The sequence below is a fragment of the Lepisma saccharinum genome, chromosome 30, assembly GCF_977018435.1.
Source record: "Lepisma saccharinum chromosome 30, izLepSacc3.1, whole genome shotgun sequence".
Taxonomy (NCBI): domain Eukaryota; kingdom Metazoa; phylum Arthropoda; class Insecta; order Zygentoma; family Lepismatidae; genus Lepisma; species Lepisma saccharinum.
Window position 1 is genome coordinate 14,621,899 of NC_139258.1, and position 12,230 is coordinate 14,634,128.

The 12,230-nt window shown below is 37.7% G+C and overlaps 1 protein-coding gene across 1 annotated transcript in view; it reads left to right on the forward strand.

The window, feature by feature from the left end:
* The first annotated feature begins 411 nt into the window (after positions 1-411).
* Positions 412-12,230, forward strand: part of LOC145981760 (dynein regulatory complex protein 1) — a 54,761-nt gene continuing 42,942 nt past the window's right edge. Inside the window, exons 1-7 of the mRNA XM_083115173.1 lie at positions 412-459; positions 588-728; positions 2,513-2,630; positions 5,187-5,391; positions 7,602-7,795; positions 8,849-9,058; positions 10,598-10,737. Coding sequence (XP_082971299.1) covers positions 455-459; positions 588-728; positions 2,513-2,630; positions 5,187-5,391; positions 7,602-7,795; positions 8,849-9,058; positions 10,598-10,737 — 1,013 coding nt within the window. The 5' untranslated portion in view covers positions 412-454. The remainder of the gene's footprint in view (positions 460-587; positions 729-2,512; positions 2,631-5,186; positions 5,392-7,601; positions 7,796-8,848; positions 9,059-10,597; positions 10,738-12,230) is intronic.

Genomic DNA, 12,230 nt, shown 5'->3' on the forward strand with positions numbered 1-12,230 from the left:
GACGGGAAAAATTCGCAATATCCCGAAGCTCTGGAAATATCGAATTCTACACGTCATTTTCACATTAAGTGATTGTTTTTGCATTTGTGAAAAAAAACTAACAGTTTCAGATAAGTTCCAGAGACTTTCTATGCAAAAAAGTCGAGAATTAACGACTTTTTAAAATGACCATTTGGTATTTCCCGACTGCTCGGGATCTCGAAAAGTCGGGAAGTCATTTCCCGAAGTCGGGATCGGGACGGGAAATCTTCTTCCCGATCCCGGTCCCGACTTTTCGGGATCCCGCACACCCTTAGCAATTGTATTAAAAAGAATCTATAATAAAATAACTTTCATTGATAATTTTCTGGAAAACTCCTGCAAAAACCCAACCTCGAACTTCGAAATTTCTCGCATTTATTCTTGGTTTCTCGTGTACCTGTCAACACTATCGGAAAAAGTAAACCGGAAATACATGATGTAAACAAACTTGTAAAATTAAATAAGATGTGTATAACACTGTCTTGTTTTAGTTTTACTGGATATGTAGATGTTGAAGCAGAGTTATGTTTACATCTCTGAATCCTTGTATATTTTATCTGTTATAGCACCCGCAAAATGGAAGATATAACTATTGTAGAAGAAAATGCCGAGACAGAGCAAGAACCAAGATTGGATTCTTCGGATCCAGAGGAACGAAAGAAAGCCCGTCAATTGCGGATCGAGAAAAGGAAAGAAGCTTTAAAAAGGTATGAGTAATGCATAAATGCATCATATGAGTTTTTCCTGTTCTACGGAGGGTAAAAATGTGGTAAAAGTTCGGTATATCGCAGACACATTAAAATCGGTTATTTTGTGTTTCGCATGGTTCGTACTTACCACTTGTGTATTGCGGAACATAGTTCAAGGTACCATTATGCTTTTTACACGAAAACAAAGACATTTTTTCACATACAGAGTGATTTTTTTGATTCCTTTCTTCGCTTCCGTAACACACGTTATGACAGGCTAATTGTGGGTATGCAGTGTTTCCAACCTTCTTCACTGAAAAATACCTATCGTGTTCGTCACGTGTGAAAATTTTACATTATGCCCTGGTAGCTGACGTATAGCCCCACGAACCATTTCCGATAAGGTTAGGTTTGGTTCGGTTAGGCTAGCATAGTGGGAAAAAAGGAGCATAAACAGCAGTTACTTCCTGGTTCAGTTTTAACTGCATATTTAATGAATAAAAAAAATACAAAATTCTGGTGGTATGGAACACAGTGCGAAAAACTGAAAGCTTCAAAACAAGAGAAAGTTGCCACTTACAGCGCGACCTTCCAGACAAGTTATGGTTAAAGGATCTTGTACCGTACCTGCTTCAGTCGTCCAAAAATATATTTGGTAACACTTTACTATACCTGAGACAGATTTCTTCAAATTTACAGGAGAAAGTACTTACGCAAATCATTTTCTGTAGCGTTGTTGATGTTCGGGAATGTAATTTTGATTCATTTTAATGCGAATGCATGTGGTTTTGTACGAAAATCTATTTCCGACGTGCTATTGCTGCTGCCGCCATTTGCTTCCTGCATGAGAGCACAATACGCTCTCGTATTGTCCGTATATGCTAAATTGAACGAAAGGAGTGCTAATGGAACCAAACCTAACAGGCCTAACCTAACCTAGTAGGCATACCTTGTCCCCGTGATGGTTTGTGGGGCTATCGTCAATGGTTTTTCTGGCTCAAGGAACGATCAACGGTAAGCTATCGCCATGTTGTGTGTGGAAATAAACAAGAACAGTAAGTACTCGTAAATGTAAGAAATATACATTACTTTCCTAACAAATTCAATTATTTCACCTAAATAAGTGTTCCGGAATGCAGAATAGTACGTTAGCAATGTAAAAAAGTGTGAAAGAAATGATTCCAAGGTGTCTCAGGTATAGTAAAGTAGTACCATATATTTATTATTATTATTATTCTTTTTTTATTATTTCTTTACTACAGAAAGGATGTTTAAGAGATGATGCACTGATGATGATTCTAATTGAGAATGGGCAGTAAAAACGTAGTCGAAAGAAGGTGAAGTTGCAAAAAAAAGCCGTTAAGACCTTTAAAAAAAGTCTAAAAAAGGACCAATAAGGCAAAAAAATGCCGAAAAACGCAAAAAAGAACAAATAAAACATACCTTTTTCTGGCCTACAATGACCCAAAATGAACATATATTATGTTGGGCCTCGTCTTCGGACACTAGAAAAAAAAAAAGGATTTTTCCTCAACTTCCGAGCCCTAGACATGAGTATACACAATTTAAGCAAAATTACACCTTGAAGAATGTTTCACAATGAACAATAGGTAAGCAGGAATGTAAAAAGTAAACGAGTGAGAGGTGTTCGGCCGAGAAGAGACAAGTACAAAATTTAATGCTACACTTCAGTAAATGCTGGGGTGGTGGTGAATATGTCGAAAAGTAGGTTATAAGTCCCTGGATCATACAGTAATTTATATTTTCAATCGATTTAATATATTGTTCTTTTTCTGTTTTAGACACCAGGAAATCTCTGTCCTAGAAGTTGTCGTGGTGGAGGAGAAAACTCTGAAACAGAAACAGGAAGATTTAAGCGCGGCAAAACTTGATAAGCTTCTTCTTGATGGCAAAGAGCATGTAAGTTCATTTGAAAACTACTCACGTGTGATAATATGACACAACATATTCCATATGATCAACGCTCACAAGAAGTGCTTCATGTATAATTTGTAGTATTTTTAATTTGATTTTTTGTGGAAAGTGAGCAAGGCATGCAGAAAACTAGGTTCCTTTCTCAAACAAACATAAATGCTATTTTAAAGTTCTTTCCTTGCTCTTCCATAAATTATTTTGGAAATTTCTCAGTAGTCTGTGAGAAGCTTGGATAAGACTGTTTCATTTCCATTTTAACCAGTGGCATGGCCAGGATTTTAGAAAGGGGAAGGGGATCTATACTTTTTTCGGAGCAAATTTACAATACCGGACCCCTCCCCGATTTTTGTAATATTTTGCATACTCACTAATTGAGGCCTCCTAATCACGAATTTGAAGTTAAAATTTTGGGGTCACGTGTAGAAATTGCAAAATAAGCTAAATTGAGTGCTCATTATTTACCGAAAGATTTTGTTTTTCCAATACTTAAAAAAAGAAATATACATTCCTGATATTACTACGACCCCAAATTTTAACTATGTTTGCTTAACCTAACCTTACCGGGAATGGTTCATGGGGCTATCCGTCAATGGTTTGTGGGGCTACCCGTACATGGTTTTACAACTCCAAATTTTAATTTGTTTTGCCTAACCTTACCGAGAATGATCTGTGGGGCTATCCGTGAATGGTGTTGCGCTAATTGTGATAACGAACCGATAAAAAAAACTTATTTTCGTACCACTGTAACGGCAAACATTCCTCATCGAAGTCGCCATTTTCGTATCCATGCACTGTTGCCAAACTTAACTGAAATCAGTCCACATTCCACATGCTCTTCTACATCGTGATTGTCACTGTTTTTTACTGTTCTCTTCTGCCATTCTTACACGATCCATGCTTTCGAAGTATGAAATCAACTGTGTGGCAATGCTGTAGACAGCGTAACTAATTACGAACGTCAATTGTTCATATCAACAAATATGGTTCCCATACATGTATAAGGAGAATCATTGCAAGAATTGAAAAGCTTATTTTACAACTTCTACACGTTAATGAACAATTTCTACACCTCACCCCAACATGTTAACCTCACATCACGACTAATTATTTTGTGAGTATAACAAGTAGCATAGAAATTACAGAAAGGTCCGGTACTGTAAATTCTTGCCCTTTTTTCAATGGTCAGTCCTTTTTTGTTACATATTTTCCTGCCTTTGGTGTTTTTTAGAAATGCTGGGCCAAAATGAAGTTATGATTCCCACCAGCACCCCCTTTGGGCATGCCACTGATCCTCACCCACCAGGGGACATCCATGGTACAAAGAGCCTAACAAAATTAAAATTGTAAGATGAAACTATGAATTTAGGAACTAAGTTTTATTCTAGCCAACTCGAACAGGAATTACTTCTATTTTTTAGTAGGACCACATAGACATTGAGAGAAAATGTCAAGAAGTAATGTTCTATTTCTGGGGTGGGTGATATGAGGTCAGAATTTTTCTGGCATGTCCTAACATAAAGTGGCTCTGGGACTTACCCAGCCTTACATTAATAGGTACCTGGGGGTAAAGGTGGCCAGAGCATGGTGCTGATCACATCACCTCCAAAATTGCTGCAATTGAGAATGTGTGGAGCCGTAACCCTACATCCCCTAAATGTGCCTTTATGGCACCATGCTGTACGCACAGGGAACATTACCTTTATGTGATTCAGTACCACACGTAAATGCCCCCTTTAAGGATGAAGCATGTGGCAACACTGCAGTTTTTGTTCTCATTGAAGTCAGACCTGGCACACCTCCCAACAAAACTTCTCTGTCATGTCCAAGGGGTTGTTTCCACTGATTTGGGTGCAAATGAGCAAACCTGGTGATAGGCCATGCTTCAAGCACAGACCTCTCCACTACCAGAAAGTTCACATCTCTGACAATGCGACAACAAAGGATTCAGACCCCTCGTAGGCAGAGAACAAAGCACATGCTGTCTCCATGGCCTCTGCCAGTGGATAGAAAGACCCACACGATGCCCAGGAAACTCTGCTAGCAGACGGAAATCTAGAGTGTGACACTAACAGTGTCAGGTTCAACCTTCTAGCCTTCAGTGTACAGTCTTATCAGTGAAAATTAAATCACATTAGATCAAAAACCACATATTTACAACAATTTCCCCCCAGTATCCACTTTTCACTATGATGATAATAATCAACGAGTTCCAGACTTTTGAATCACCCTGTGTTTGTTTTCTTTCTGTATATGGTAAGGTAAAGGAAAAGTTCCCCGAGCACTTTTGCACCATGCTATGAGCCATATATAGGGGTATATGGGTGTGTGGCTCCACCCATTCTATCAATCAGCACCACACTCCAGCCACTTTACCCCCTATGGTTGCCCACAGGTACCAATTTAATTGAGGTTGGGTGTATGCGGGGACAAGGCCAGAAAAATTCCGACCTTAGATCACACCCTGGGAAGGGAATCGTACCAGAGTCTCCTGCATGGCAGTCGGATGTTTTCCGTTATCTATTTATTTATTTTTTCCCGTAGGTGACCAATGTGCGCGTAGCTAGTGATGCTCAGGAAGTCCAGCGAAGAGAGAACGAGCTGAAGAAGGAAGAGATCAGGAACCAGAAACTGGAAAATGATGCTACTGAAAGCGAAGAAAAATTCAAAACAATCAGTGAAAAGTGGGATCGCCTGTTGGAGATCAAAGACCCTTTGGATTTGCATGGAGAGATTCAGAATCAGAAAGGTAGTTACAATTGGTACCTTGATAGGGTATGGAAGAAAAGTAAAGTTTTGGAATAATTATAGCAATTGGAATAAAGAAAATTTAAAGGGAAATGTACCGAGTAGCCACAATTAAAGTTGGCCTACTCACTACTCAGAGCCATCTAGATGCTGTTCAAAGCAACAGATTGCTCTGAAACATGGTGCAGATGCTATGGAGACCATGGGGACGCGAATGGTGATGAGAAATAAAAAAAATAGTTTAAATAATGTGCTGCTGTAATCTGTGCACAGTAAAAAACATCCCAGGAAAGTATTTTTGCAACTGTCTTTCTTGTATGTACGCATTGCTTGCATTATAGAATTATTTTCCTGTAGTTTACGGTTATTACAAGCATAAGAAAACAGTTTTTCTTTGTGATGTTTCAGGAGAACACACGCTCCTTTCATCAGGCATTTATTTTCATTTTGAAAATGGTAACATAGATCCAGTATGGAGTTTTTTCTTTTTCACAAATGGAGTAAGCCACCATCTTTAAAATTTAATGTAACAGAAAACATCAAGAGACTTTGTGAAAACAATGATGACTTTGAATTACCTGATGATATTTGGGATTCATAATTTTAAAAAAATCTGAAATAAAAATAAAACAGACTGCTTTTTTCACTGTTAAGTTGCTATATTACAACAATGTAACATTGACAACATCCATTATATAAGGGATTCTTTTTGTTTAAAAAAATACTAACCATTGTTATAACTGTATCTTTAGTCAAAATGAAAATAAATGTCTGATGAAAGGAGCGTGTGTTCTCCTGAAACGTCACAACGAAAAACTGTTTTCTTATGCTTGTAATAACCGTAAACTACAGGAAAATAATACAACTGTCTTTCGCTTCCAAAAAGAGTAATTTATATTAACACATTAATCGGTACTCGATTAATACGAATGTCATACTGAAAGTAATAAACAACAATTTTTCATGAACCAAGTTTTGGTTTTATTAAAGAAAAACATGCTACATCATAATCTACAGACTTTTATTTACTTGTCAACAAAGTCTCCATTTCCTTGCATGCATTTTCTCCACCTTTCTGGAAGGTTGAAAGTATATGGTAGAACTCCGTTCCAACTGCTCGCAGACACGGATGCATTGCTTTCTGTATGTCATCCGTCATCTGGTAGCGTTGGTCTCATAAATGTTCCTTCACAAAACCGAACAGATGATAGTCTAAGGGTGCAATGTCAGGATTGTAGGGAGGGTGAAGCAGAAGTTTCCACCCCATTTTCCAAATTTCCTCCCTGGTAAACTGATCAGTGTGTGGGCATGCGTTATGTTGAAGGATAATTTTCTTTCCAGGACGTTTATCCTGCAATGCACGATGGAGCTTGTGAAGTGTTTGGATATAACAGCGAGCACTTATAGTCACCCCAGGTTCAAGAAATTCAACCAGAATGCACCCCTCTGCTGTCCATGTTGCATTCCGTGAAGGCAATTTGTAGGTGACTTCTCTGAGGCTGATCTTTGACGCTCGTGTTTCCTTCTTTAAAATGTTTTACCCATCTTCTAACACTGGTAACACCCATACTGGAGTCTGTTCTGAATATCAGCAGCAGGAATTCCCTCTTTAACAAGGAATTCAATCACAACACATCGAAACGAAACATCACTGTCAGCCATTTTTAAACAACTGACTGCGCTCACGCGATCGATGCTAATAACGTCACAGTACCTTGACGCGTTCAATAAAGTCTATATTTTGCGATGATTTACTTTGTTTTCGTGTATTGGATTCTGATCTTTAAAAAATTGTTGCTAATTACTTTCAGTATGACCTTCGTTTCAGCAGATATGGGTATAGTGTATCATTTTCAAGAAAAATTAATGTTGATTTTACTTGCTTGGTATATCTATAAATTGTCTGTAATTTAGTGTAGAGCCATTTTGTTATTATTTTTATGTTTATGAACATTCATTTCATATGACCTAATTTTGTAAGGCAAATGTCTGAGTATGTAGTTTCTTTTCCGAAGGAAAACCCATTGCAGTCACCTGATTTTATGTGTTAATTAAGGAGTTTAAGGATCTATATCTCCAACACATATTTGCAATTTTATTTTGGATTGGTAGAATATGTCTGTAAATTATATATTATATAAAATTTCTTTCAGTCCATCCCTAGAATTTTAAAAATAAAGTAGATAGATAAAGTTGATTTCTTTTTTGCAGCAAAGTGCGATGATTTTATTGAACAGAAGAACATGCTGATAAACGAGCTCCGTAAGGAATTGGATCTTGTAGATGATCGCTACAACAAGAACTTGCGGAAGCAGACCGATGAGTTGGATCTTCTGGCGGAACGAATTGATCAGCAGGTGATTCTCATGAAGAAAGCCTACCTACAGGAACTAGAGTTGATTGAGGTGAGTTATCTACTTGTATTTTCATTATTTCACGTCTCTATTTCTATTCTAATTATTTCACATCACTTTTATACCTCTTGGATTAATTGCAATTAATGATTGTGTAGCTCTTGCATTGTATTTTCATATAAATACAAGATAAGCCTTAAATGTTCCATGTGTTGTTCGATTTGTGCTACTGCAAACTACTGCCTCGTACTTACCCATCTCTACATCCTGTGTTCTTTCTTTGGGATTCGAAGCAAAGGAAGAGAAAAAAATCCTTGGGTATATCTTCGAGAAGCAGATGTGAGGGTGATGATAAAATTGACTTGCAAGGATGAGAGAGCGTGGCAAGAAGAACTTCAAGCCATGAGGGTTAGATTGACTCATAAGGGTGAGGCAGAAGGTGTTTTAAAGCAGTGTTTCTGAACCGCCAAGTTGCACCCCAGTGCCGGGCCCTTCAATCAATTATTCTGGATCATGAGAGCCTTTCCTGAGGTAGTTATTCCCTAACTAACTCCATTAAAAACAAATTAATAATATAGTAGCGATTTTTCTGAGTAAATAAAATAATTATCAATTTTCCAGTTAGTATTATTTTGAATATTTTGGTGTTCAAAATGCAACATACCAATGAAAATTAGAACTTACCAAATTAATTTAATGGCATTGGTCAGAGGAAACTACACAATATTGTTACTCCAGTTATTGACAACTAGTTCTAACCAAGTTTTATATTTGTCAACAAGCCTAGATAAAATCGAACCAAGTTTTATATTTGTCAACAAGCCTAGATAAAATCGAACCAAGTTTTATATTTGTCAACAAGCCTAGATAAAATCGAACTACTGCACTTTATGATTATGTAATAATTTCAAGGGCACATATTAATTAATGCATAAAAAATTAAAAACAAAAAAGTATTTGCAAGTAAAAATTGCTCAGATCGGAGCATTGACTTTTGAAAAAAGAATTTCCGGACCATGGTGTCACGAAGTTTGGGAACCACTGGTTTAAAGTATTTTGAAGAAGGTAGAGTAAGTATTGATTAACGAGATTATTTCCTTGCAGCAAGCAATAGAAAAAGAGAGGGCAACACTGGTACAGAACAACAGGAGCAGCTGGAATGCCTTGTATAAGCAGCACGATGAGGAAGAGAAGGCTCTCGTACAGCGGAGATTGGACACCGTGGACGAGCTTCAGGGAGTCATTGCTCAAATGTATGTCGACGATGGCGAGAAGATGCGTGAATCAAAGATCAAGATGGTAACAGATGTTCAGGTAAACAGTGAAAATATTTGTGTTGTCTTTTGTTGCAACTCAGTTCAGTTGTAGAGAACGAAATTAGAGATTTTGCCCTTGTAAGGTCTGTTATTTGGAAATTTTTGGTCCTAGGAGACATATGCTGATTTTAGTTAGGGTAAAGTACTTGGCCCTGTATAACATGATGGGTGCAAATAGCTCAAATACTTATGCACGAAAAGTTTTCATTTCGGTCAATCAATCATGTTTAATTGCATGAGGTTTATTGTAGAAATTAAAGAAAGCTAATGTTAAATGCAGATGCATACAATCCATTCTATGCATTACAGATAGTCGTGACTAAAGTAATTGTAAAAGTAACTTAGTTACTTTTTAAAGTAACAGTAAGAATAACTGAGTTGCACGTATAATAAGTGGATTATTTTTTTAGCAAAATAACTAGGGATGTGCCGAAGCCGATTACAGATGTATGAAAATCGGCAGAAATTGACATATCAGCATTGGTCAAAATTCGATATTTAAACCGGTACAGATTATACTAGAGTCTTACCTTCTAACAAGTTTTATATTCTAGGTTTCTAAGATTTATTGAAAATTTGGTTATGATTCGTCATTATTGTAGAGTTTTTGTAATAAAATTATTGCAAACTCTCATTCAGAGGATCAACCTAACTCAAAATCGGAAATAAAACAGTAGATTGCTCAACCAGGATCTGCTGTTGTATTGGAAATTCAAACCTGAAGCAAGTGCTGAGAAAATATTTGGGCATACCTGCTGCATCAGTATTCAGTGATTGAGTGTTCAGTGTTGCTGAATAGATTTGCAATAAAAGAAGAAGTAGGTTACTTCCTGAAGTGCTTCCAAATCTCGTGTTTCTGAAGTTGAATCTGGCAGAACAGGAATTCATTTTGCATTTCAAGGAACTGCTTGTGTACTAATGTTAAATCTCTTGAGAATCCATCGGCCTCCCCTGGGTTCGATACCCGGCAGAGGCACATGGTGGTTCGAATCCCACTTTAAACTGTAGGTCCAGTCCCGATTAGCCTTGCTGTGCATAAAGTGGACTTAAAACACCAAATCAATCAATCTTGAGAATCCATTTTCTTTTTAGAGGTTCACATAAGAACCTTTTGTAGATGCAAATGTACATTCGCATCTCTTGAGAATATATATGTATATACATATATTTTTGTCATGCTGGAAATAACATCCGATTTATGTTGAATAAACTTATGTATCGGAATCGGTTAAATATCTGCATCGGTATCGGTTCCAAAAATTATCGGTGAGTACATCGGCATCGGTAAATTTTCAGCTTCATCACATCTGTAAAAATAACTATAAATGAGTTACTTTTAAAACGTAACTTACTAAAGGTTGCTGAATTATTACTTCCCTATAAAGTAATTTTATCAGATGCCATGCTTTCTGCATAAAAAAAGTAAGTGGAATTGAAATGTATTTCTAGGTTCTCCAGTTTTTATAGATGCAAAATAATATACAGTTATTTTAATTGGTTAAAAACCACTTAAAATAATCGAAATCTACTTCTGCAGGTTTTGCAACAAGAGCTTCAGCAGATAAAGGCAGTGTGTCTGTTCAACAGTGAAAAACTAGATTATAACTATCAGATCTTAAAGAAGAGGGACGAGGAGAACACAGTGATGAAGTCACAGCATAAGAGAGAGATTAATAAGTGAGTAATATACTTTCAGCAAATGGCCGCCTGCTTTTAAAATTTTTTGCATTAACTTGACATAGATTCAGCTAAACATTTTGCTGAATATTTGTTGCAGTTCATAAGTAATGCCCATCTTAACTCTAGTTTTCGTCATGTCTCAATTGAGATACTGTTAATACTTAAATCTACTCAACTTTGGCAATGTGCGATAATGATTTTTTGGCATTAAAGTTCAGTATCATTTGGCTATTGATACTGAGTTGGTATCAATGTGTGATATTTCACACATAAAATGTAAGTTCATAATTGGGAAAATAGAGACGCGGTAGTATATAAATACGGAGAAACTAGTACTCACTTTTATCCACGAAGCTGTTTTTTCTTTTTCGATATTTCAGTGGCCACTGCCACCATCCTCGTTGGAACTTGCTGTACTGTTGCTTGGTGTGCGTCTTTTGTTTGTAGTTCTCTGGCTGCCGCTAGGTGGGCTGTTCTTAACTGTGCATCTGGGTTTGTGTTGTCTGCTATTTCCGGGCGATAACTGTTGTAGGAGGGGAATCCAAGTGTGGTGCGCTTGCCCGCTATCAATGTTTAGCTCGTGCGGGAAGTGCATTATGGCGTGCATTTCCTTGATTTTGGTGTCTACGAGCGTGTGGGCAGTGTGTCTGACTTGAACCTTTTGAATTTTATGGCTATTGTATTTGATATGTTTAGCAAGACCAGTAGTGGGTTGGGCTTTTTCGCATCTGCTAGGTGCTGTTGAATTCTTTCATTGACAGATCTGATGGACCTGCCGAGGATGCACAACTGCTGCACATGGCAGGTTGTTTGAAAAAAATCATTCCGGGTCATATTTAAATGACCTAGTATTTTAACAAGATTAACTTGATGTCGATGCATATCAAAATTTGCACCAGTTGGACTGAGCTAAATGTTACAAACGGTGGTGATGGTTGATTGGATTAAGTTATACTTATAGTATAATCGGAGCCGCTGTGGTTTAGTTGGTAGGGCATCTGACTGTCACTCGGGAGACCCAAGTTCGATTCCCAGGGTGGCTGATCTAAGGTCGAGATATTTCTGGCCTTTCCCCCATAAAAGTGGCTCGGGGACTGACCCAGCCTCAAATCAATGGGTACCGGGTGGTGGGGGGTAAAGGCAGTTGGAGCATGGTGCTGATCACATCACCTCCAAGATGGGTGAGATCGAGAATGTGTGGGACCCCATATCTCCTAAATGTGCCTTCATGGCACGGTGCCCAGGGAACTTTACCTTTTTACCTTTATAGTACAAAGGCTATCGCAGAGAAGGTGAGACAGATTTTTTCCAGGCTTGGCAACACTGCCTATGGTTTCGGCACTAGTTGTGTCGTGTAGGATGATTCCGTAGCAAGCTGTCACATGCTGCGAAACCACGTTAGTGAGCAGCTGTGTTGATTTACGTGGAACGTGTTTCGTTTACTCCTCCAGGTTTTTGTGTATAACATTGCTTTTCGCGATGAGTATTCA